The sequence below is a fragment of the Rhipicephalus sanguineus genome, chromosome 2, assembly GCF_013339695.2.
Source record: "Rhipicephalus sanguineus isolate Rsan-2018 chromosome 2, BIME_Rsan_1.4, whole genome shotgun sequence".
In the NCBI taxonomy this organism is placed as follows: Eukaryota; Metazoa; Arthropoda; class Arachnida; order Ixodida; family Ixodidae; genus Rhipicephalus; species Rhipicephalus sanguineus.
The window spans coordinates 51,641,026-51,668,986 of NC_051177.1; the positions used below are offsets into that span (position 1 = coordinate 51,641,026).

General features: G+C 46.0%; 1 protein-coding gene across 9 annotated transcripts in view; it reads right to left on the bottom strand.

Annotated features, from left to right (window-relative positions):
• The window catches only part of LOC119382942 (phospholipid-transporting ATPase IA), a 128,583-nt gene that overhangs the window by 83,150 nt on the left and 17,472 nt on the right, over window positions 1-27,961 (bottom strand). For 2 of the 9 annotated variants that reach the window (XM_037650862.2, XM_049412350.1), the window contains exons 1-2: window positions 2,476-2,927; window positions 818-879 (exon numbers count right to left, since the gene is read on the bottom strand). The exons of 1 other annotated variant lie outside the window; for it this stretch is intronic. In XM_037650862.2, the coding sequence (XP_037506790.1) occupies window positions 818-869 (52 nt within the window). In that variant the 5' untranslated portion in view covers window positions 870-879; window positions 2,476-2,927. Of the gene's footprint in view, window positions 1-817; window positions 880-2,475; window positions 2,928-17,289; window positions 17,387-25,437; window positions 25,519-27,961 lie in introns of those variants that run through there. 6 more of the 9 variants (XM_037650866.2, XM_037650867.2, XM_037650864.2 and 3 more) reach the window with 4 other exon arrangements.

Consider the following 27,961-nt stretch of genomic DNA (forward strand, 5'->3'; position numbering starts at 1 on the left):
AACACAGAGCGCAACACCACACACAAATAGGAGGGAGGCGTCACATAATGCATATGGGAGCATGTACAGGAAAGCAAGCAGACAAGCATGACAGATACACAGAGGAATATTTGCTGACGGTCTGCCAACAGCCCCAAATTTTTTTAATACAGAAAATGATATGTGAAAACAGCAAGCATAACTTTATCTACGAAGCCAAAGATGATTAAGTCGTTAATTAACACCATGGCCTATGTTGTTCAGCAATGGACAACACGGTCTCCGATGCATCATGCACGACAAAAGAACAGTTCTTGGATGGAAATGAGGAGAAGTAAGGAGCTCTTCTGTCTAGCTGGAAAGTACCATGGTTTTTTCACGAATTTTCACGAATGGGGCAAATTTGCATGCTTTCGAGTTAGCTTAAACAGGTGAATGGAGGAACTAGTTTATCTGACTTTAGCCAGGTTCACAAAGTTTAGGAAACCAGCTCACAATGAATGACATACACAAAGTGGGGAAAAAGCGGCAGACAAGGACACGGACAGTAGCAGTTCACATCGCATGAAAGTGCTGCCGAGCCGGTTGTAACACATATGAAATCACTGGTGGCAGGAAGACGTGAGGATCGCACAATAACGGCAGCTTCAGGGAGGGACCACTTGACATGCTTTAAAAAGGACGTCTCAACAATGAAATGCAAGAAGTAGCAGTTGACCTAAGACAGATTTGTCTTTCAGGAAACAGCAAGCAACACGAACACGTGACAGCAGTCACGGGGAGGCAAGGACGGGACATGAATGGTGGCAGCCAGGGGTGTAAGAGAGTGCTGTCTTACCAGCAGAACCGGAGGCAAAGCCTAGCATCGGAACATGCTCGGGGGCTTGCATGATGGACGGTCTTTTTTTTTTACACAGACACAGACAAACACCAGGAGAGACAAGAAAAGAATGATCAGTCAGTGCAGTTATGCAGACTGGGTTATGTCACTCAGGGTGACCGGTAGCAAGCAAAGCTCACTGCATCATTTAAGAAGTTCACTAGACGTCATGGCACAAGAACACAGCATGCAACTGCACCTTCCAGGGCAACATGAGGTACAAATAAGCTGGAAAGCTCTGCGCGAGATGAAGAGGTCTTCCCCTTAAGTGCATGGCAAGCTCCCAGCATCTTATCACTGCTGCACTTATCTTACAAGTGGCTCGATTACGCTCATGAACGTTGCTGGCAAATGTCTACCACAGGTGATAAGGAATAGGAACTGATCAGTGGACCTGTGGCCCTTGACTTACGTTATCAATAGCAAATACCGATTTCTCAAGAATTCAATGCATGGTGTGCAAAAAGTGATTGTAATACGAAGACGTCAAGGATTACCGCGACGAACACACGTACGATGGGGTATTATCTCACTCACCAGTGTTCGCCATATGAATAACAAGCCAGGTTCACAAGAACAACGAAATTTTAGTACTCTAAAGAGAGAGTGCTGCATTAGATTAGCATTGCCTCCATCTTTCAAGAAAATGCGGCGTTTCCCTGGCTTCTCGCGAACAAACTGCGTAGCAAACGCGGCGCAAGCTAGAACTCGATGCTAAGAAACCACAAACACACTAAACTTGGCACACAGCTGCTCTAAGCGAAAACTCGCTCTTTAGCAAACAAGGGTTGTGCAAAAAAGAGCTCTTTCAATTTGTTGTATATAGCTTTAAGTTGGGAATGTTTGTTTTAACAGGCACGCCGATAGAGTCGCACCGCTCATAGGTTGAATACGAGCTCAAAACCGTTCCACATTTGAAAGAGCTGACGTGTGCGTCACTGCCCGCTTCTGCGGTAAAGCAACGGAGGATGTAAAATAAACGAGGTATATTTGAACCTTTACTTTTGCTCGCTTTGTTCTTTTTGTTTATGCCAAGTCGACGGAAGCATCCACGCATCCGTTGTTAAGCGCTAAGGACGTGTGGTTTGTAGAAGATGCGGTGTCTTTTTTTTTTTTTTTTTTTCAGCGGTCGAGCAGAACGTCCGGAGCTCGCCACAAAGGTGCTTTACGGCGCGTGAACGAGCACATTTACTTGCCGCGTAAATTATTCCATAATGAAGTGCCATCTCTGTCAACCGTATGTCAGACGGCGCGAAACAAAAAATCGATAGGGCCGCACCGAGCAACTAGCACGATGTTGAAACACGTCGCTTCGATACAGAGATTCAAAGGTAGATTAAAAATTAATCTAGCTATTCCGATAATGTTACAAAGTCGACACTAAACAGTCCACACGTACGCGTCGTAATGGTCTCGTTCAATCACTTCCGACGGGCTAACAGCTGCTCTGCAGATTCAAAGGGGGAGCGCTCCGATTTTGCAACGTTCAGCGTATTTTTAGGGCGTTGGAGCTTGTCGGAGACGAAACAACCAATACGGACGTCGGGCTACATGCAAGAACTATGCACAGGGAAGGAGCCGAGGGGAGCTTATGTTCAAACAGAACCACCGCCTACCTTGTGCACGACCCAAGTCGTCGTAAGCCGGACGCATTGCCGGATCGCGCAAGCCCGATCACTGCTGCGGTCGCTCACTTCGAGCCTTTCACAAGCGACGCCCGCAAGCGGCTGCTTTCAAGGAAGTCGGACGCGCATCTGGATTTGCTGCTGCACGTCGGCGTAACGCGACATCGAAAGAGCGACAACCATCTTCGATCGAGGGCCCCCAGCCGCACAAGTTGTACTTGGTCGTGGATATCGTTTCGTTTTCGAGCAGTTCGCCCGTGTTTCTTTTTGCTTCTTAGTTTCTGGATCGCGTCCCGACTTGGCTCCTATTATGCAGTGCCAGAAAGGCGCCTGCGGCAAAAAGGCTGGAGCACGATCAACCCCCGCCCCCGGCTCTCCGTACGCCAACAACAAAACCCAAAACACACGCAGGGCTGCCCGCAACAGGCGACGCGTGCTGCCTACGGTCGAGGATGCACTGCCCTTTTACAATGCTTTTGGCGATGTTCGTTTTTGCTTATTTTTTGCTTCCTTTCTAGTTCGACGCCCTGTGCCGAGAATAAAGAAAGCGACGCCAACGCCGTCTAGTTGCTCGCATCGGTCGTCATGACAACGGCGTTGCTCGGCTCTGCGGCAAAGCCGAACCGCGCGCTTCACGCATAGAGATGAACGCGTGACGTGCGCGGAAATCGCTATTTCGCGAACACGGCCGGTCAGAAAACAGTTGACCTCTAAAATATTTAGGGGGAAAAGAAAAGAGATTCCGGTTAGGCAGTTTTCACGGGCACATTTCCAGTTTCTTCTTTCTGATTGTTATGTTTACCGGCACAAATGTATATTCCGGTTTGATAAGGGTCTCTGTACAAAAATGATGTAAAATCTTCGCAAGCTGTTAGTAAAGTATTGTATTAAAGTATTATAGGGCAAATAAGGCAGTCAGACAATTTCTTTGCATTAGTCTCTCCACTAGGCACATAACCCGTCACAGGCACGCAGCAACATATGGTATTAGCCCCGAGAACGACCACTGGCGTCGCTGCAGTCGCTCCGATGTGACGTCACGGCAAGGACTCGCCTGCTCCGCCTCTGGGGATTGTCGTGTTCTGCGCCCGCCGTCTACCGCTCTTTTCGCGATACGGTGGCGATTACTCCTCAAATTTACGATTAAAATTTCCCAATGCAGAAGGTGGAAGCTTTTTTACTAGAGAGAGTTAACGAAGTCATGTAAAGTTTCGATAATATAGCTTTGCATAGGCAAACTCCCGTTCGAACGAAAAAAAAAGCCTGAAAAGGATGATGCAGGACAGCAAGACATTGGTTGTTTTCACCACCTATACTCAGCGAAATCGGTGCTGAAATATGTATGCTAATTATTTCTAACTTCATTACAATGCGGCATAGACTCCAAGGTTAAAGCTCGTGTCCTGAGGTCTGAAAAATGAAATTACGGCATTTTAAATTCACTAAGCCCATAGCGGTTTGTCATGCAAGTTATGTCTCCCTCTGTAAATAATGTAGGTGATTTGACAGAATTGCGCTGCCACACACACAACGGTTTCGGAAATGCTGAGATGTTAGCATACTTTGATCATATACGTAAAGCTAATTCTTCTCAACAGTCATCACGGATTATGTAGTCGTGTACCCTGATTTTCTTGAACTGCTGATCCGATCAAGCACCGCATCGCAAACGTTAATGTTCATTTCACGTGGGAGCACTGCTGATAGCAATCGCTTGCCAGACAACCGCCAGAAATTCATAATGGGCGCTCTACAGTGTATCGATGCCGCACTCAAATATTGGACCCAAGTAATAATTAAGCATCCTTCGCCTCAACGTAGCAACGGCTGGTCTCGCACGTTGTGTCTACATACAGGTTGATACTGCTCAGGAGTGATGGACTGGAAGGAACCTTAATTTAAGAGTTTGATACCTAAAATGCGTGACTGCGCCGTTGCAACAATGCTGCTTGAATACACACTCAGACAGCAATAAGAAGTTTCCGCATTTAACCTCAACTTGTTTTTGCAGTGAAATGAAGCTCCGAAATTATTGCAAGAAAATCTTGAAACTATACAACATGATGAGAGAGCAAGTAAAGAAGAAAAACTAAAATGACAGCTTCGGCGGTGTTGAAGGGGGAACGCTTAGATATATTTCGCGAGACTGGATACTGCATGCCTTCTTGTCGGGGGCTTGGCAGACCGGCAAAAATGCTGTCCGCATACCGCGGACGCATTCAATGCAAATAACACTTGTGGAGGCGAAACCACCACATCTCCTAAAGCATTAGCCCGTGAACAACGCAACCTAATAAAGTCAAAGTTCCGACATGATTGTGAGGCTCGCTGTAGAATAATTTTGACCACCTCGAATTTTTTAACATGCTGCTGTCTGTATCAAAGCGTAGGCATATTCTTGCTTTTCACTCCCGTCGGAATACGGCTGCTGTGGTCGGTAATCAAACCCATCTTCGAGGTTAGCAGCGCGACACAACAACACAAGCTGATCCCCCCTTTCGAAGTGTGCATGCACGATGGAGTGCGGGCATCTTTAGCGACTCTACAGAAAAAAAATATGTATAGCTTGTCCTTTCACTAGGAACATTATCGATGCTGTTTTCGTCATCGTCTGAAGCTTGAGATACTGAATGCAAACCAGGGGCGTAGCCAGAAATTTTTTTCGGGGGGGGGGGGGGGGGGGTTCAACCATACTTTATGTATGTTCGTGCGTGTGTATGTATGTGTGCGTGCCTATATATGCAAGCAAAATTGAAAAATTTCAGGGGGGGGTTTGAACCCCCCCAACCCCCCCCCCCCCCTTGGCTACGCCCCTGATGCAAACAGCGGAACAGCGCACGAAGCGAGCGCACGGTATGTAGGCGCGCTACGGCGGGCGTCGAAGAGTCCCTGCCGTGACGTCATACAAGCTTCCCGCCAGGCGGCGCCACTCCAACTTCTCGGGGCTAATACTAACCTTGCACGTCAGCCTCCCCAATGGGCATATTTCATTTATTTTATTCTCAAGGCGGTGTGGTATCAGAAAGGGGAGCAGTAACAAAACAATTACCAGAAATAATTGTTGCAATAAGACAGAATATAGCAGAAAAATTTCCAAACTATACAATGTTAACTAACTGTTTTAGTTTGAAAGTGCAAAAAATGCAAAGTGTGGATGATAACACATATATATGTTCTTCACTCTTCTCAGAAGTGTTCAAAAAGTTGTATGCAAAAAATTTTAAATACCATTGTTTAAATCAGTCGGCACGAGCACTTCGTAAGCACACGTACCGGCCAATTACATATTGCAGCGTGTTTTGCAGTTTATAGGCGAAAAATATGCGACACTGCAAAACACCCTGCAATATGTTATTGGCCGAATCTTATCTGCTCATCCCAAGCAGTGTGTCGGAACGGAACGAAAACGAAAAACGAAAAAAAAAACGATATTAAATGCAAAGAATTTCTTAGCGAAATAACCTTTGGCACTTTGAGCGTTTCTATCTACGCATATATATATATATAATATATATATATATATATATATATATATATATATATATATATATATATATATATATATATATATATATATATATGTGTGTGTGTGTGTGCTGGTTTTAGTGCTACTGTTGCCATGTGAGCGCCTTCAGGCACATTCAAGCTGTATTGTGTAGCTTTTCGCCTGAAGGACCCCCAACAATTTCGTTGGAAAATAAAAGCATTTCTGATTCTGATATATATATATATATATATATATATATATATATATATATATATATATATATATCTAGCCGCCTACGTCTGGGTGCTCGCATGGTCGCCTCCTTAACATGGTGTAGGCCAAATTTGGCATATGACGAATGGTATTTGGGATGGGATTTGACGAATATGACTGTCGGGTCATGACATGAATAACGTGAAAATCCTGTCGCGCGCACGTCGTCAAACCCTTTCCTCCAGACACGTGTAGCACATACCCGTTTACCAAGGGCCGCGACATACGTGGATATGCGCCACGAGTGATTGACAGTTTGTATATTTACCCAGGAACGGCGAAAACAGACGCTGGTAATTTAAATGCGAGAGCGTTAAGAAAAACCGCCATTGGGAGCGTTGACCCAACGAATAGAAAGAATAAAGATTAGAATCTCATCAGGAATCGAACCCAAGCATTCTGCATGGCAATCAGGTATTCTACCACAGAGCCACGCCAGATCTATAAACTGGTTTAGAAAAACAGCCTATGGGCGCAATTGTCGGTGCAACGTCAACTCTGGTTGTGACCGCTACCGTGACCGCTATCGCGTGCAATAAGAAAAAATGAAATGAGAAACAAATTTCTAGGATCGGATGGGATTTTAACCCGCGCACTCTGCGTGCGGCAGTCGAGTTTCCACCACAGTGCCACGCTGGTGCTTGTAGATCCTTCGCAAAAATTCTCTATACAGGCGTCATGTCGGGCAAGGAATCGTGTTAACATATGCAATACAGCGTGGCAGAAGAGTAAAATAACAACCAGTCATCACACAATATGCTAATTGCGCAAAGAGTATGTGGTTTAATGCTTCCCACCAGTGTTGCGGAGTTGCCACTCCAGAATTGGAATGACTCCTGAATCATTCCACATTTTCGTGACCCCGGAATGGAATATGGGAATGGAATGGGGACAACGCTTGGTGGAATGGAATGGGAATGTAATTAAGTGCCTCTTGCACGGAATGGAATGAGAATGGAATTATGTCTTTTTGCGAAAATAGAGCACGTTTTCGTCTACGTGCTGTTTTTCAAACTTGAAACATTACTAAGTCAGAGCCTCGAATTTAACAATAAAGCGGTATTTTGGCTTGGCTGATTACAAGCACAGTACATTCATAAGCAACGCACCTACTAGAAGCCGAGGCATAAGTTAGTGTACAAACAAATGCATTATCCCAGCCGATACTGAAGGGAGAAACAAATTGCCTCTGTGCGTTGGTTCCCATTGATAACCCCGCACGAAGGTGGCGAATACTCTATGCACAGCCTGATCTTTATCTCACGAGCAGTTTAGTACCTGACACACGTAAATAACCTTTGCGACAAGGAAGACATTGCATACCTACGCACAGGCGAGCACAGAAAGTTCTCACCCCATCCATGCTTGCGAGGAGAGCTTGACAAGCGTGAGTGCTGACGAACAGTGCGGCCCAGTGTTCCGCATACGATGCAAAGGCACAAGGTGCCCGAGCGGTGCACTTTTCCAACTTATACCAGCAGATATCTAGAGGGTTATGTTCCCCATTAACTAAATCTTAGCTTTCTCCATGTTCACGACCTCTGCAGACGCGTGGCAAAACTGCTTAGTCTTCTTCAATACTACTTTTGTCAGCATAAAAATACGCTATGTCGTCATTTTAGCATTAACACATTTAGGCTTAAACACTATTAACACCTCACCATCCATTCAAACTTGCTGACCATGCAAATACTATAGGTAGCGGGAGAACTGCCCCTATGGGAATAAGTAGGGTGGTTGTACTGCACGAGATATGTCACCAAGCTACTATCCTTCGAACTTGGTAACGTGCGTGTTTTGCGTATTTTTGCAGTTCTTAATGCATCGACATCAGCTTTATGGGGCGTTCATTCGTAACTATCAAGATGCCTTTCCTACTTTGAGGAATTACAGGAATGGAATTGAACTGCCCGGCCATTTCCGGAGTGGGAATGGACTAAGTTTTTTCATTCCGAAAAATTGAAAGGAATGGAATTGCTGCAAGTTCTGATTGCCCGGAATGGAACTGGAATGAAATGGAGGCACCCATTGCGCAGCACTGCTTCCCACCCCCTGCCATGTGCTCAGCCATAATTCTTCATCGTCATCAGACACAGCATAAAGTGCACATAATGCCTTACAGATGTGTAGCGGGTACCACGATTCTCCGAAGAATGACGAAAAATGGCATAGTGAGAACTTCGCTACTTCAGAAAAATTACGATGATTTATGGCGTAGTGGGTATACCTTGCATGTGTACTTCTATTAGTTACCCCAAGGGACTCTACAACGGGCTCTACAAAGTCCGCTCTTCTAGCTTTCGCTGTGACTGTGCTGCGAGTTCCGCACAGGCATGGCGATCTTTTTATCAGAACAGCGATCTCACACATCAGAGAGTGCACTTAATGACGTGCTGCTTCTGAGATCATGCTCAATTGACACAAAGCATTGAGCCCACAAAAGAAGTCGTAATTGACTTTTGAGAAAAATAAATACTATGACTTTGAAGGGTATGCTGGTTTGTGCTAGTTGGTAGGAATTCGTGGTACAGTTACTTCCGCTCCTCTGAAGAACGTGTTTTACCCTTGTCCCACTTTCTTAAGAAGAGGGCAAGTAACTACATCAAAAATCCATGTCTTCTATCATTACCTTAACTTCAAAACTTTCATACAAAAAAAAAACCGTTACGAACCGTTACGGAACATGCTTCGACGTACTTGTACTCGCTTACCTTCGGTATTTTTTGGCCCTGTATTATGACCGCATGGTCTTCGTGATCATTGAATACCATCAATCCACATTTTGTTGCACTAAATCCTAGTCCTAGAGCCTCACATTCCCTTCCGCATATATCTGCCAGTCGCTGTATATCATCTTGACTGTCCGCAAATAAGACAATATCATCAGCATAAAATAGACCTGGAAGCTTCTGCTCAACCACCGTGCCGACCTGTTTGTGTGACAAATTAAATCCAATGTTGCTACCTTCTAGCGCTTTTTCCATCCTCACCATGTACAGCATGAATAACAGCGGGGACAAAGGACATCCCTGTCTCAGCCCCTTGCTAATTTCAACGCTGTCCTTGCTACTTATTCCTTCCCATTCTATACAAACTGTATTCTCTCGGTATATTTCCCTCAAAAGCTGCATACAGTCGTCACCTATGCCCACTTCTTTCAATATATCCCACAAAATTTCCTGATTAACGTTGTCATACGCCCCGGTGATATCTAGATAAGCTACGTATATATAAGGGCCTGTTTTCTATTTTCGATATTTCTATACACTGGGTAAGAACAAACAGATTATCGTCCAACCGCCTGTCGATTCGAAATCCATTCTGCAGTTCTCCCAAAATATCGTTATGTTCTACCCACGCTTCTATTTTTAATTTTACTGCCTGCATCGCCATCCTGTATAGCACCGATGTAATGGTTAGCGGTCTATACAAGTGAATGTTATCCTTTTCTCCCCTGCCTTTATAGATTAAGTTCATTCTACTTTTTCGCCAACTGTCTGGTATTGCCCTCTCCTGTAAGCACTTTTCTACGGCTTTCAGCAGTGCTTCTTTAGTGTTATGTCCGAGTTCGTTAATGAGGCTGACGGGAACCCCATCTAAGCCCGGAGTAGTGCGCTTAGGAATTTTTCCTTCGGCCTTCTTCCAATTGAAATTCTCTAGTACTACATCTTCGTCGGTTGCACTCCTTTGCGTACTTTTACTCACCGGGGGAATCCCCTGGGCGACCTTTTTAAACGAATCGGCTGTTATCTTTCGGATGTAACCTAGCGCTTCATACCCTTCCAATTGATTTCCTCCTTCATCTACCATATGTTGTTGCATTGTGACAGACTTCCTACCCAGCGCTTTTAGGTGGCTGCAAAATATCCTAGGCGCGGCCTTCTTCTTTTCGCGAATCTGTCATCCAGCATTCACTTTCACCTTTAATTTTTGCCTCGACTAATTTCTGCACAATGGATTTTTGCTCTAAATATATTTCCCATGTTTGGTTGACTTCGTCCTGTGGCCGCTTCTCCTTTTTTGCTTGTCTGTGCTCCCGTGATGCCTCACGTCGCTTCTCGATCGCCTCCCGGATTTCTTTGTTCCACCAACTTTTTGGCTTTCTCTTTCCTTTCCAAGAAATAGTTTTCTTCTCTTTTTCCATTTCTTTCGTGATTACATGTAGCAGCTCACTATACTTCCAGTCTTTGCCTTGTAGTTCGTCTACTTTTTCCTCGACTCTTGCGGCTATATTTGTTATTTGTTTGTCATTTAGATATAAGCTGCCAAACTTTGATTCTATGTTCTTATTTTCAGTTTTATATCCCATTTGTAATATTATGCGTTTATGATCACTACCCAAGCTGTTAATGCCTTCCTCGTCTATTCTCATCTCCCTAAGTTTGTCATATATTCCTTAAGTCATGAGACAATAATCAATGCTCGATTGCCTGCTTCCGACTTCCCACGTGATCTGCCCCTCACACTTAGGCCCCACGTTAACAATCTCAAGACTATGTTGCTCGCAGAGATCTAGCAATAACTTGCCATTGGTTTCTGAATATCCGTCAAGGTCATGAATGTGAGCGTTCATGTCTTCTAGAAGGATTATTTCGGCATCATGACCAAATTCTTTAATATCGGTGCTTATGCATTTCACTATCTCCAGATTGGGGACATTTGTGCGTGGCGCCATCTCCCGGCGGTAGCAACGGCGTCCTGCCGTAACCGAATGGGAAATGGACGAAAAAAAATCTTATCTCTTGAAAAAAGCAAGCTATAAAAAACGACTCGGGGTTCTATACAGTAGAGACCTACTGGAACGTCTTGGCAAAATGGCAGTATCGAACTACAAAGCGTGTGGCTTCCCAGGACAATTGAACACCGCCCATTAGAAACACATGGGGCCCCATTGTAAAATTTTAAGCACTCTGGGAAGCCACGCGGTTTGTAGTGTGACTCTGTAATCTTAACAGAATGTTAAAATAAGTCTCTACTGTATAGAACCGGGAGTCGTTTTTGATAACTAACTGTTTTACTCAGATATGATTTTTTTTCACCTATTTCCCATTCAGTTACGGCAGGCCACCGCAGTAACTGACGAGAGACGGCGGTACGTGCACATGGCCCCTAGAGTGCCTCGATATCCTCCTCGCCCACCAGGGGCGGGCGAGGAGGACATCGAGGCACTCTAATGGCCCCAAATCCTGGTCATGTTCTATTACTCTCATTTTTCAAGTAGTAAGTCGTTCCTAACCGAGTGTTCGCTTCCACTCTATAGAAAAAATATGTGCGTCGTACGGCGTGTATATTTGAATTACTTAATTACAATGTATATCGGATTATAACAGGGCAGGGTATGGTAGAGCCCTAACTTCATATCGCGTGCCTCTGCTGCTGAATCGTGTCAGTGCAAAAAATAATTTTCTATCTCCCATTAAAAAATTCAAACACGAAAAACACCACACCAAATGATTTAGTGAATGGTATAATTAATGTAAGGATATTACTTTGTATGTGCCACTGTTGACGCCTACTGGCTTACGTGTGTCGTTTCTTTATTCAAGCGAATCGTTTATGTAGTACTTGCAAATGCCCAGGTCCTTTGGCGTATAAATCTGGTTTTCTATTTTCGTTTATTACTTTCACAGCGAAGCAGTATATGACTAATTTTCAGTGTAGTGTTCATCTCAGTCAACAAGATTGCCCGGGGAGTGCGGGCATTCATTCATTCATTCATTCAATTAGAAAAGAATGTCCCGTTTCTAGTTATATCGCACTTCTAGCTTCTCGAGCAACTAATTATTGAAACGTCAGTATTTCTGTCATCCCGTTGATTACATCAAGAACTTTTCATGGAATCTTGTCACACGTCCAGATATCTTGCCGATCATTATTACCCTGTACATCCTTGCATTGGGACTATATACCTCACCAAAGACTATATACCTCACCAACTGTTACTAATGGCCACCTTTTTCGTCAGGCTCTAGCTAGTATTGTATAATCACGTACATACATACAACTACAGCGCTACAACTACAACTATAGACAGCGCTCGTGTGTGTTGCGTGTTCTTGTCCATTGTCTCAGTTGCGCTGTGGCGCTGACGTAGCGAATTCTTTCCCCCGTGTCGTCCCTCCCTGAGTAGCTTCCAACGCTCTCGTCGATACGAAAGAACAGAGAAAGCGCTTATAGCGTGCAGCTTTCGATTCGTGAGGCAGTAACCTCCGATATTGAGGTCCTTCGATGATTACTCGGGAATAGTGGTGTAGGGCCTCTTTCAAATAGGGATGACATTGTGCGGCCATGCCACAACGTCGCCGAATTCTTAGCTATATCCAGTGTTGACTCATTATATCAATCAAAATTAAGCTGAAGATCCTTCTCCCCCCCCCCCCCCTTCCCCACTTGTGTGTTTTTGCTTAGTTTACTGAATAGGAACCTCCGGCCTTTGTGCCTTGTGTTACTGACTGTTCCTTCGTCTTACGTCACTCAAGCGGCAAGACTTCACATTACATGCTGAAGGAAAATGTCAATTGCTAAACACTCATACGGTGCTCGTCTGTCCATTTACCGTGCCCGTGTCTTAGTTCGCGCTCATGTTCCCTCCCGAATATGTACCAACGCGCTCATGGGCGTAGGCAGAAATTTTTTTCGGGGGGGGGGGGGGGGGGGAGGGCAGGGCAGGCAGATGTGGTTGAGTGTCATTTTGTGTTGTGTATATGCCATGGGAAAAAAAATTCGGGGGGAAGGGGTGGGGTGCACGGGCCCGGTGTGCCCCCCAAGCATGGTCGTCCAAGCATGGGCGTCGGCAAGATTTTGTCTAGGGGGGGGGGGGGTGCAAACCCGTGTTGCGTCGCGGTTGGAGCAGAGGGGGGAACGCTGGCGAAGCCTGGGTGGTGGGCAACTTCTGGTGTGGCTTGAGGGAGGCAAGTGCCCCTTTTGTGCCCCCCTGCCGACGCCGATGACTACAACCACTGATTAATAGCTACTTTTTCGTTAACTGGTTCTAACGCGTGTCTAGAGCGTGCGTTCTGCTCACATTCGCGTGTGTTGCTGAGGGCATGATCCACGTTAAACTGACAGCAACTAGGTGATAGGCGTCTATATTAAAAGTTCACGCACTCTTACGCTACGAAGCGCATGCACACTAATACAACGGATACGCCCTTACGAAGATCTAATAAGTTGCCGTTATTACTCACTCTTTCGACCCTCTTCTTCCATCGTCCACCGCTTTGTCCTCTTCGTCTTTTCCAAGTGGATCGTTCGACCCCGCGCGTGCAACACACATTTTAGAAACTGCGAGTACTAATTTTTGCGTGGCATACTCATCAGGTTTCTTGATTTCCTTATTTATATCTTCCCTCGAACTATGCACAATTCACGTATGCATGTCACCGTGTTCTTTTTTTTTTTTTGCGTTTCAGTCAACAACGCGGTGCGACTTCCGGATTATTATTGTTGCTGTTATATTTTGTACCAAGTGGCTCGTACCCACGGTAGGGAATTGGTCGAAAACAAAGTTGACAATACAGAATGGCAGTATAAATGATGATAGCACTATATTAAGCATTGATGAAAAAGCAGGCGCCTTTGATAAAGGCTAAACGAAAAGGCAAACTGAGAACAGCGACGAAAAGAAAGTCAGTGGGGGAGCGTGAAATGAAAAGCAGTAACGTAATAATAACAATGCAGACTCCTGGAGTCGATGAACAAACTTTAGACGGTGAAGCAAACACATCTGGATCTCCCGACCGAGGCCCCGTAGTAAAGAAGAACATGGCGACACGAAAGGACGTACACGGACGAAGAAAGTGAAGACAGGGACGATTCTCTATCTTCGCCCGTATCCTTCTTAGTGCGCTTCAAGTTTCGCGATGTATCACAACCAGGAGACTCATTCTCACATCCCTTCAAAGGAGAACAGGAAGCTATATAATATTGATCGATACAGGCAAAGCCTGCAGAGGAGATCTTTATATTTTTCTCTACGTCATACGAAGGCCTATGGCTCGGACACAGGGTCGTTTGTAAACTGAATGATTGAAGAATGGCTTATTTTGAAAAGAACCTGATACAAGGAAGAAATTATCTTGGAAGGGGGAAAGGTACGCAACGAGGAGCAGAATCTCTCTCTCTCTCTCTTTCTCGCCGGATTTCCTGACAAAAACCAGGAAAGACTTCAGAGTCGCGCAACAATCTTCTGGGCCGCCCATCACGACCAGAGTATTCTAGTTCACTGTATACAGATATCCACTCTTCATAGCATGCCGCCTCTTCCTGCTGGTTGAGGCGCTCTCCGCGCTTCATTTCCGACATCTTCACGGCAGCTGTTTAACCATGGGATCTAATGGATTGTCTGTGTTCGAGAGGCAGGTGTGCCGTAGACGCCTCATGAGGGCGCTGTGCATGTCGTCGTCTGTGTACACACCTTATTGACCTGCTTGTCGCGTTGGTGCACCACTTCTATATAGCATACCCGACAATGTAGACCGGAGAGGGGGGGGGGGGGGGGGTATACTTAAACAACTCTGGGTAGACCACGTAAGAAAAGAAGAATGTGTGGTTCGGAGGTGTACACCTTCACCATCACCCTACTGCGAGCGATGTCGTACAAGAATCGGTGCATTTAAATATTTTAACAAAAGGATAAAAGCTATACCTTTTATCAATCCGGAAGTGAAATCTTTAAATATTTCTTGTGTTGCGTGTACTGCGTCATGTGCATTTCTTTTCTACTGATTGTTGGGACATTGCCATATACGTTTATACTTTAATCATGTCATTTTAATGTCTCATATTCTTCGTCCTGACTTGTTGTACCAAAAAAAAAAAAATTACTACGGCCGAATTAACAAAACTTCTCTTTCGTAAGAGCTTTCTTCTATTGGTCAGCTGGCTTCACTAATGATGTCCCACATCGTGACTAACTGAATACGGGCACTGACCGTTTCACTGTATTCTTACCATAAGATTCGACAGTAGTGTTTAATTGTGGTGACAAAGAGGAAGCAGCCGACGGAGGAACTCTACAGGCGTCGGAATAAGGTCTCTGCGCAAGCGTAAATATATTTCATTGACGACAGTCGCTGAAGGACAGCGTACGATATGTTGTCATTGTAGGTGATGTCGCAAGGGCGACACCGACCAAACAGGGCCATCGAATTGCGCGAAATTCATGTTGCCTTTACTTCTTCGTACACTAAAGATGAAGAGTAAGGGCAACTCTGCCTCCCTCCCCCCTCCCTTTTTTTGTAGTTGGTTCGAGCGTTCGAGTGACAGACTGAGTGCTCGAAACTTAGACGTGCGGCACTCCGTACAGTGGTGTTTGTGCTTGTTTGCGCGCACAGACTTCCCAGTTGTCCACTTCTACCTTAGAACAACACAGATATAAAGGGGGTGCTATATATAAGGGGTCTGTCCCAAAAGCTAATACAATGAATCAGTAAAAAAAACAAAGCATAGATAACTGAGCAGACTTCGGCGATTCTTTCAACTCTGACCTCATATGCTGCGAAGCAGCATGTTCCTGCACTGAAGATAAGATGATAACAGCGTTATTGTGGGTTCCTGATACTTTTGTGGCAATACCATTTACTGCACGGCAGCATCGCTGAAAGAACTGCTTCGATAGAGAGGTGTAACGGGCGCCCCCTCTCGTTGTCTCGACGCGAAAGGACCCGGTCTCCCTCCAGCACGAGCCGTTCATGACGAGGCAGATTTTTATGCGCGTACTTTTCGTGGGAACGATTTTCAGCCTTGGACAAAAACGAAATGAAGGTCGATGCACAATCATAGGCGTGCGGAGGGTCCTCCATTAGGGGGGAGCAGTAGCGTAGCCAGGAGGTCACACCGGGCCGAAATCGGTAAGAGCGCACAATTTATTAACACCTTACTTCGAGTGGTTTTTGTACGCTTCAGACCACTTGCAAAAATTTAAGATTCTATTTTAAAGTTGTATATGCGTCGTTGCAACGTCCTCCGGCTCACTGCACGCCGTTTGCACTCGCAATTTGGCAGAATTTAATTTTGACTGTCAAATATGCTCTTTGTGGAGGATCATGACGGGGAGCGAGGGCGATACTGCGATGAGTCTAACACATTGCACGCTGCCACATGGTTGGCGCTGATGTTCCTAAGAGAATGGTGGCCCAAAAATTATTTTGTTGCTACACGAAACAGCTGCTTCTACAATATAGAAATTCTCAAGTGGCTTGTTAATCCATATCTCACACAGTGTTGTTGACACAGCACTCGATTAATATGCGAAGTCTCGATAAATAAATTGAAGCGTATAGAGGCCAGCAGAAAGGGTATACGTATTTTACAATATCGAGGTTTAAGAAGACGAGGCTGGTTCAGACAGAAGTGGCGAGGCAACATTGGTGAATGAGAAGTAAATGATTAAGTCAAGGTGCGGTCGTCAGTCGGACGCGAATCCGGTTCGCAACACTACACACCGGAAAAAGGAGGCTTATAGGAATAAAAAAGTAACAGGATGGAGGCCCTAGTACCGGGAACAGTTGCGACTGTCTATCACCCTTACACAATCAGTCACTGAGCTAAATAGAGTTTGTAAACTGTAGTTATGCCCACGTTGCCTGGTTAAGCCTGAATGCGACTCGTGGGGCCAAGGCGTGGATGTAGTCGAACATCCACGCTATTCAGTGTTCCGGAACTCCGCGGTACTTCCTTATACAAATCCTTTCGTTGTGAACGGCAACGCGCAGTAACGCTCGCAATATAGACACAACGTAAGGAATACTTCTTTATATTCGTCATTTCGTTCTATAGAGGCGTTCATTGCAGACGAGTTCGGCTGTATGAACTAATGATCCAGCGCCAAAGATGTGAAGAATGAGCGTGTTAATAGTGTACTGTACCTGTATATCGGTTTTAGGCAAAAATTGTTCGTAAGAGAAACTACGAGCCTGTCCTGACACTGCATGGGTATATTAATCTAGCGAAGACGACCACGCAGTTAACTGCCAAGATCACTAACGAAAGAAGGTGCCTGTGGATTGTACTATAGCCCTGATGTGTACGTATGTATCACTCACCTCCTCCGGAATCATCGTTAAACCGGTGATCATTGTGGCTTTTGCACAGAGGCTCGCGATCCGCCGCACCGTAGAAGAGGGGCTGGAACGAGCCGCGCTGAGACGTGCAATGAATATAACAATACGGCATACTGTAGCACCATGAGGGCGCAATACGAAGGCCACACCACAACATTATGCTGCTATATGACGTAGAGAGGTTAATTACACCAACTAAAAATTTGAAAGCAGCAGCTATCAGAGAGAAACAAAGCGGGCATCATTGCAAACGCGCTTTCACAATGAGAAACGAAGTGACAAATATCACCCGCGAACAAAGCGTTCTCTTTTCTCGGTAGCGCTTTACATACTGAATCAACACTTGTTGTCGTTCACGTCATGTTCTTATCGTGGCAGAGCAGCTGGCAACAGCGGGGGTGTAGCCAGAAATTTTTTTTCGGGGGAGGGGGGTTCAGCCCTTTATGTATGTTCTTGCATGTGTTTGTGTGTGTGCGTGTATTATGCACATGCAAAATCAACCCCACCCCCCCCCCCTTCTTGGCTCCCAGGTTGCATGCACTCATGGTTAAGGTTACAACGTAATCAACGATAACGATCAATGTAATCTGTAAACGTTACTTGTGAAGCTAGAACTGTTGATGGTGGTTTGGTATAGGTGAACGTCCAGCACGCCTACAAAACGATTCACTCCTAACATATACAGCATCAGACCACCCAATTCTTAATTATGCAACTGTGATGTGAAACCTTTCTAAGAAACCAATTATATCAGTGAGATTAAGCATGTACAGAAGAAAGGTTGCTCATTTTCGTATGCTGTAGATATGATATAGATACTACTTTTCAGCTTCCTATCACCTATTTATGCTTAACCTGAGCCCTCTATCAACACGTCGCAGCAGGGAGTGTTTAAACTTTCCTCGCGCTCTAATTAGCTTGTCAAGTTGCACCTGCTTAGATAAATGTATTAAATTAGCAGATCCCTCCCATATCGTACGCAGCTCTCACGGTGTAAACATCTCGACATTTCGACCTATATACGAGCGCTTTCTTTTTTTTTTCATTTACCAATTCAACCATGGAATTCTTTGCCACAACATGGTCGCACATTGCCATTAATGGACTTTTTGTCTGCAGTTGATGTGCGATTTTATCCCCTCTTGTGCAACAATATGTATGTATGTATGTATGTATGTATGTATGTATGTATGTATGTATGTATGTATGTATGTATGTATGTATGTATGTATGTATGTATGTATGTATGTATGTATGTATGTATGTATGTGCAAATGTGCTTGCATTGCGGTTAAATGACTTCTTGTCTGCAAATAACGTTTGGAATTATTCCCACGCTCCTGCAATAGTTGTAAATCTAACTAAATAAACAAGTAGAAAATATGTAAACATAAAAACACAAACGGAGCACACGCCCGTTTCAACGTTAACTCAACGTTAACTGGCCTCTCCGAATGGCATACCAGAAAATGTCCGTTCTATAAAGCAGAGCACGTCTGAAACATGCGTGACCGTCTGCAGCGAATACCGGAGTAATAAGCCATAAACAGGAAACCGCACGGGCGCAACGAATGCACGTTTTGTCGTCGTCCGATGTGTCGCCAAGGGCGGAGGCCCCACACGCATTGCACGCGGTCGGCTCCGTTCGAAGGGCAGAGCGTCGCGTCTTCAAGTTCAAAAGGAAGGAGGAAGTCGCGCCGGGAAAAGGACGGAGACCGCTGGGCGCGATGAGGCGTGTCAGGGGCTTGCGTAGAATGAACGAGCGTTGCCGGTACACTTTGGCGCGCCGGTAAAGAAAAAGGTCACTCGATGAATTAGTAAGCACGCGACGACGAGACAGATGGTGATCCGCCATCTGCGCTCTATTCTCGGTAATACCATGCAGAACTGTAGAGGCTGTATAGAGCACGTGACGTCAGATGTAACCAGCCATGTACACCGAACCCGCTAAGCTGTTCGCACATTGAAGCTTCAATGATGTTAGATGCACGAACGCCTGACGGACGCGTTCGTGAGAAATAAAAAAAAAAAAGGTCACGTGACGATGACGTGTTGCATGCACGCGGTGGGAGCACTCAGTAGCGGCAGTGGCGCAGAAATTTTTGTTTTCTTCAAGTAGCTACGAGCTGGAGGAAGTGAACGGCTGCTCGGTCACGAGGAGTAATTACCGGCAAACTAAGCAAAGCTAGTTCTTACAGCTTCTATCTATTCATCCGTCCACTACACAGCAGATGACAGCGAGGATGGACCGGTCGACTTTCGGCCTCACCGGGCCTCTCAAGGACAGGCTAGAGAGAAGTGTAGACTGCTCTTAGAGATCAGTGTGCTGGTTGCTGGACAACAGATGGTGCAGAATACCAAAGCGAAATCACGCTTGTCCTTTCGCATCCGCACCCGTATACACCATCTTGCCGCGCTCTGCTCGGGGCGGTGACGTCGATATCACGTCATTCATTATGTACGAATTGAAATAAAGCAACAAGAGCCTGCAGACAATCTCCACTCAACCACCCCCTTCCCCCCCTTCTTCATCCTTACCCCACCAAAGAGTTTTGTTTTGGCCCGCTGCAACATCGAGGATCAGCTAAGGCTGGTCGCGAAGGGCCCCGGACTCGGCATGAGCTCAAGTCACTAAGGGCGCCTCTCCGAAGCGTGCGTTATTCTTGGAATAATTATGTTTATTCTTTCTCTCTCTCTCTCTCTCTCTCTCTCTCTCTCTCTCTCTCTCTCTCAGCGATTGACCGGGTTCGTGCTGAGTAGTCATGGTAAGGAAATACGACAGCAAACCGCGCGATGTTGCTAGATCTACAATTGCGCGCTCACTTTCTTCGATATATCGATGAATTGCGCAAAAGCACTGCACTAATATTGACGTTTTCAATTTACGCATCCCTGTTAACCCCTTCAGGCGCGAACTGCGATCGAGTATTGATGACTGCGTCAAACTTCCAATAATTTATTACAAGGCGCTGGACGCGTCGTTGCGATAAAGTTAAGGGGACGTAGGACGTTGCTATGTAGATTTTCTGATGTGCCATGGTAATTACGGAGTATATCAATATCTGTATATTGCGCAGTCGATCATATCGCGCTTTTGCGTAAAAAGAATGAAATCACCGACTCGAAACACATACACTAATTGTTTATTGTATGCGAGAATTACGAGTATAATGTAAAGAAAAGATAGCCACTGCCGTCGTTACAGCAGCAAATTGAATTAAAATCCAGACGAACATGGCATAAATTTGATGAATTTAACGCTATACACACATCACATTTGCCAAGTGAATGAATAGAAATTGAGTCTGGAGGGGACTGCATTCATCCAAAGCCCAATTTCCGCTGTTGTTTCGTTTCCGCCGTGGTTACAACAGAGGAAAAAAAAATCGTGAAGACAAATGTTTGCACTGCTCGTGAAGAGAGATTAAGGAACACCGGCTGCTCACGACCTGGCATGCTCTCGTACATGCAAGTTAACTACGACCCTCTTGCTGTTCTCGTAGTGAGTGGCGAGAAAGGGCGAAGTTTTGCTTTGGTGATGGCTGCTGCTGCCTTTGTCTTGAGGGTTTGTCTCGGACACCTAGGCGGGGCGGACTTGGCTGTCACCGTTCGCCCGCATGCACAACACCGCCCGCGCCAGGCGCCGACACGACGCCCCTCACCTTTCCGGCCCATGAAGGGTTCAAGGTCCCGAACGAGGGGCGTGGCACGCATTAACACTGCAGCGCTCGAAGAGTCTCGCCACTCATCCAAGACAGGACCTTAGGTGTGTTTGGTTGTTTAGAAAGAAGACGATGAAGAGTACTCTTCAATGAGAACGCGGTTAGCTTCCCCTTGAAACTAACTATTGAACCTCACAAGCATTGAAGCTAATGGAAGAAATGGGGACGATTTATACTAATATTAAGCAGTCTACGGCCGCGATAGATAGATAGATAGATAGATAGATAGATAGATAGATAGATAGATAGATAGATAGATAGATAGATAGATAGATAGATAGATAGATAGATAGATAGATAGATAGATAGATAGATAGATAGATAGATAGATAGATAGATAAGCGCAAAGCAAGAGATTCAGAAATGCGAAGCCACTCACAAGAACAACAGTAAATTATGGATAAACTAGGGGAACACTATACATTGCTCGATGAGGGTAGTGAGTTGTGCTTCATTTTATCTCACGAAGGGCCGCATACTGTATTTGGCCGCGCTATAAGCGGCGCCTCACAGAATGAGCACCAGATAGCCCGCATCTCACCGGTTGTTCAGTTCGTAAGTGAGTAATTGAGAACGAAAGTAACCGACTTTTCATTATCCACACGGTGGTTCCTTGTTCACAGTTGTAGCAGTACACCTAAGGATTTCAAGCACACGTAGCATTTGACGTAATGATCGTATGTAAAGTTGAGGAATGGTTACATACATCCAGTCCCTGATGTCGCGATTTGACTGTATCGGTACATTCATTCCGACAATAGTCCATGCGTCACGTTTCCTTACATAGCGATCGCTGATCCGGTGCCCTGGTCGGTGATGTTCCGCCACTGCCGGTGAGTCAGGCAGATGACAGTTATGGTTGACACATGTTTATGCTTTTGAAAATTTTTATCACCGGTCTATGTATATATAGCCACGGTCAAACATTAAGCAAATTGCTGGGGTTTTAGGTGTCAGAATCGCGTTACGATCATGATATTAATAATAACATCTGGGTTTAAAGTGCTTTAAGGTATACTGACATCGCACAGTGCACGCAGCATTTCGCCTCCATTGAAATGCGATCGCCACGGCTGGGATCGAACCCGCGACTTTCGGGTCAGTAGCTGAGCACCGTAACCACTGCACCACGACGGCGGACTGATACGATTACGGGGCACGCCGTAGTGACGTACCCCGGATTAATTTTGACCAGCTGGAGTTTTTAAGTGCGAATGCACTTTATAAGCGACCCTGAATCCGCCGTCCCATAGCAACGGCGCGAGGAAAGGAGAGGAGCGTCTGTAGCAACGGCGCAGCGACGTCACACCCCACGTGACTGCGCGCGCTCCGCCTCCTCACCGCGGTTTGCGCGGGCGCGCGCCGGCTCCGCACCGCTCTTCTCTTCGCCGCTCCTTCTCTCGCCGTTCGCTCTCTCTCCTCCCTGCGCCCCACTCTCCCGTCCGCTGGCTGGGCGCCTCTCGAAATGTGTGCTCGAGACGCCGCTGTGAAACGCCAACGGCGACCACAAGGCTGAAATTATGGCCGTCAGGTACAATGACAACACAAACAGGTGCTGATGAATGTGTAAATAAATGGTTACGGTACAAGTCCTCGTCTCGTCATTAATTTACGCCATTAATATTACTGCGCCGTGTACTCTCGGCGCAAGAAATGCATTCGCATTTCCTCACGATTCCCTTCGGGGAGGTGGGGGCATTTTTTTATTTAACGTACGCATAAATTTAAGCACACGGGCGTTTTTCGTTTTCACGGGGATGTGGCCGCCGTGGCCGGGAATCGCACCCGAGCTCTTATGCATAGCAGCGCGTAGCCGCTAATCAACCGCTGTCAGTTGCCGCGATGCACCCCGCCACCCCAACTTCTTATAAATAAGAGGCAAAACAGCAACAACAACAACAAAACATTGGATGTTTTTATCTTCTCAGTGGTATTTTGTTCGCCAGTTCACTGCTGAGCTCGTTTGAAGTTGTATGTGCAAAAACTCACGGCTCTCCGCATATTGAGAAACGTTCGCCCGGGGCACGAGACTGGTGCTTTGCATATGCCACGCCATGAATATACAAAAAAGCATTTTCGTTTGGGAATTTACACACAAAATCAACACCGTCGTGGCTATGCTTTATCGGGATGTGTAAGAAAAGAACACTGTGTACAAACAGCACAAGTCATTTCAAGAAATATGTCTGCTTTTATTTTTCTGTCTTTAAGAAAGCTAAAGAAGGAAAGGAAAGAGCCCGAAGGCATAGCTACATAGCGTTCGAATCAACGACTGAATCTTTCTTTCAGTTTTTTTTTTCCCTGAGGCAGAATCACATTTCGACACAAGTGCAGCATCTGCCGCGCTGATTGGGAGCGAACAACCGCTCGCGTCGGTTCTTTCAATCCAGTGAGGCGCGCAAAAAAAAAAAAAAAAGAGAGAGAGAGAGAGAGAGAAGAAGAAGAAGAAAGGAAATGCCTGAAAGCCATCTGCGCTTTCAAACTCACTATGGCGATTTCTCGTCTAGGCGCTAAAAGAACCAACAATGCTCCGCGTCGACTGTGAACGCGTTTCAAAGCTCGCGGAAAAAATCGGGTCGTTTGGGGCCGTTTGTCGATGAACGGGTTTCCGAGACAGTGCGTCGTTCAAAGTGCGTGTCAGTGAAAGGAAAAGAAATACTGGGGGAGTTCGGCGGCACAACCGTAAGGTGCGTGGTATCGTCGAAAGATGAATAAGAAGAAGAAGAAGAAGAAAGAAATTGTGGACAACGCAATCAATGGACTGAGATTGAACCAACGTTTGATTGAACGAAGCCAGTGTTGTTGCTATGACAGCGTATATACAACATTAGCCAACCCAAGCCAACATTAACACCAATTCAGCCCAAATTAGCCGGTGCTGGTAGCAAAGGCGCAGGTTTCCCATTTGTCCGGAGTATGGTGAAGGAAGAGGAAAGGACACAAGCCGCTCTAATTGTGCATTGAGTGAAGATACACAAAATAACTCTGACACTGAGATAAGGATATGGAAGTTTGTCTGAGCATGTTCAGTCTATAGCCGTGTACTACACGTCCAGAACATAATGATCCGCCATGGTGGTCTAGTGGTTATGGCGCTCGACTGCTGACCCGAAGATCGCGGGATCGAATCCCGGCCACGGTGGCCGCATTTTCGATGGAGGCGAAAATGCTGGAGGCCCGTGTACTTAGATTTAGGTGCGCATAAAGAACCCCAGTTGGTCGGAATTTCCGGAGCACTCCACTACGGCGTCATATCGTGGTTCTGGGACGTAAAACACCAACAATTATTACAAAGAACAAAATTAACCCGCTAGTTAGGACTCCTAAGGTATGTGGCCTCAGAGAGATGGAGAAGACTTCACTTGTCCCCAGTAACTTATGCCTCTGGCTAGTTGTACGAGTCTAAGTGAAGCAGTTGATTCAGCCATAAATTGGACATGACCAATTACAGTGTGTGTGAAAGTGCCCCAGGCAGATATTGTCTTCAAGACAAAGGCAAAAGGTGGGGGGTGAATTAGGGATCCTTTTTCTTCGCAAGTGATGTTTACAACCTGCTGGCCACATTTATTTATTTATTTATTTATTTATTTATTTATTTATTTATTTATTTATTTATTTATTTATTGACAAATACGTCAAATAGGGCACAAAAGTCTGCCCCATACATTGATTTAATAGAAAGGGGGGGGGGGCGCTGCGATGAACCTTCGCCCGCCTTCGCCCCCCTGAAGGGGAACCCTGCGCACACCTATACTACTACTACTGCTGCCGCTGCTTCTGCTTCTATATACTACTACTACTACTACTACTACTACTACTACTACTACTACTACTACTACTACTACTACTACTACGACAACCACCACCACCACTAATAATAATAGTAAATTCTAGTAGCAGCAATTCATGTTTATCAGTCAAACTATACATGACCAATGAAATCAGTGTATAACAAAGATACGAGCCCCTCGAACAATTCCCCTTCTTTCGAACCGATAACTGAAGGGATATATTAATTTAGTGTAATCCCAGGATGTGTGACAGCTAGTCCCCCATCCGCCAAAGTCGAAATACCTCTTCTAATTTCCCATGCGCAAATTTCACTTTTAGTCTCGTCAGCCTCAATAGCGAGGGAATAACAGGGCGGGCTGTAGAGCATGGCTTAAATTCGAGAAAATACGGCTGCTTGCACAGACGTGTCGCTCGCGTATGCTCCGCTGTTTTCGTTAAACTTTCGCGAAATAAAAATTGAAGCGGTGGTTATAAATCAGTCGTCATAAATCAGTCATGGACGCATCCATCCAGCGCAAGCGAAATGGTCGCCCAGCGATCGGCGACGATTGCTACGACGAGGGCCCGAGAATGCGAGGCGTGTGGCCTTCGATGACGAGCGATAATGGCCTCTCACCTGATTCAGTCGAGCACTCTCTGTGACGTCGGACTCCATCATGCGCAACTCGCTCCGGAAAGAGCGCAAACACTCGCCGAACAAACACCCAGCTATAGTTGTGGCCTGAGCTAGCGAAAAAAGAACGCCTGCTGCTCACGTGACTACCGGGACGGCAGGCATCCAATTGCCTCCTCTTCTCCCCCTCCACCTCTCCTCCTCCCTCTCCCACCCGAGGTCTTGCGTCAAGCGGTTCGGTATCGTCACATGGAATCCTGTCTTGACTTGACAAGTGTTAAACGACGACGCACTGCCAGTCAACACCCCCTCACCCCAACCCCTCCACTGTCGTCGCTGAAACGAAGCTGTTAAGAAAAAGAAAAAGCGCCACGCCCCCCTGTTTCCTTGCGTAGCGATACGCTATCGTTTTGTCTACGCGGACGTGTACTTATCTCCCTAAACCTTACGCCGCGTTGGCGAGAAAACGCCCTGTGTTCCGCTCAGCGTGAGCTCTGCTCTGGAGGGGGTTGAGATCACGTGACACCACGCCTGCGTGCGTCCAATTATCTTTACTTTTTGAATAAAGTTACTTTATATTTGTTTTGTGATGAGCAGCTCTTTGTTTCTGGGCGAGTGACGGCACGTATCGCTTGACGGAAAAAAAAAAGTAAGGACGCATTGTTATGTCTGAGTGCCTGCACTCGGCACATCAGTACCGATGCATGACTGCTTCTATACTGAGGCGCAGCAGCTGTGCTCTCTGCAACCGAGTCGGGATTGAAGCGCAGGCAAAAAAAAAAAAAAAGTACAAAAAGATATTGTGTCAGTGAGGCGTGTGCCCATTTTGAAATGGGGACCTCCTGCGGACTTGGCAAATGGCAAAGGTGCAGCTGTGCTCTATAAAATGAAACACACACACGCTAATAGAATGTATCCATGCATGCGATTGTCTCTGTGACGAATGGGCACATGAATGACCATTGTACAGAGAAAGAAGTGCCGGAAACTCTGTGTTCAGCTTATAAATGTCTGCGAAACTGATGACACTGCTATGATGTCATAATCAACCAAGGCCATGGCCTAAAATAAAAGAAAAAGATGTGAAAGTGAGAGAGTCAGTAATTGCCCAGATATTAGTGGAATCGGAACTATTTAATATAGCGTTTGGTGAACTCTTGGTTCACTTGGGTAAGCTTTAGAGTGTAAAAGAAGACTTCTGTAGTGGGTATGTGTCATGAAGATGACCCATACCCACAGGGAAACAGTCTGCTCTTTCAATGAACTCGTTCAATTAATTTAAACGCGTTTGATGAGTAAGCTGCGCGTGCGTCGCCTCCGCAATCAACTGCCGAAGTGGATCGCAGAGGCCACGTGGAACGAAGCACGTGGTTGAGATCTGCTCCGCCAGACGGCGCAACAATCCCAGCTGTTCACAAGACAACCCTCATTTTCCCCTCCCATTCTCTTTCCTCGAACTCATTCAATTAATTTTCATTATTTATCCCAACAGTTAATCGGTCCTTATCTTAACTAAGCTTATGCTCCGATATCATATGTATCATATAGGCAACGCTTAACTTGAATCATCACCTCCTTTTTATACGAGTCTAATCTCCATTGGGGTTTCATAACATTCGAGCCAACGCTCAACTTCCGGTCGGCTATGGGCAAATTCCAGTGTGCTTCTTGAATAAAAAAGTTCCGGGTCCGCAGCTCGCTTCAAACGCTTGCGTTCAGCGTCGTATGCTCGTCTCTTCGCAGCCTTGTCTTCTGCGTTGCTTGCTGTTGTTGACGCCGACGACAGTGAGGGTGGGGTAACGTTGCCTTCAACGAGTGGTGGGACGCTGATTGAAGGTACTGTTGCTTCCATCGCATCTACTCGAGTCAAGCAAAGCGTCAAGTCAAGCGAAAGCCAAGTAAAGAAACCCTTGACTGAATAGGTGGATAGCAAAACGGCGCGTCGTCTGCAACGGCACTTCCGGTTCTAGGAACCGTCAAGGCTCAGCTCTTCGCTGCTTCAAGTTGTGTGCGGTTCAGTGTAATCGGGGAGGAGGCAAGATAACTGGTAACAACCCCGTCGCAGAAAGTACGCGTTTTCTCCCCGATTACACTGAACGGCACACACCTTGAAACAGCGAAGAGCTAGGCATCGAACCGGAAGACGTCATTTTGCTATCCACCTATTCCGAACGCGCGCTCCGCCGCTTATATACACACCACCCGCGTTCGATCGAGAGGCGGGAGGGACGGAGAGGAGAGAGGGAGGGAGAGGAGAGGCTTGCGGCCGGCACGAGACGAGCCTAGCATGCGCAGTGGGGGTGTGGACGGCGGCCGACGCCGCAGGTGCGTCTAAGAAATGCTCCGCATTTAAAAAAAAAAGGTCGCTAGGGGCTAGCGCCAACGTAACGTAATCTCATGTTTCGCACAAGCGAGGGGCAACGCCAGTAACGCCACTGAGTTCCTGGTCGCGTCAGCCGTTGTTACAAGAAACTCGCCTCTTCTCTCTCCATCCTTTCATCCTGTTGCGGATGCTGGAAAAGACACC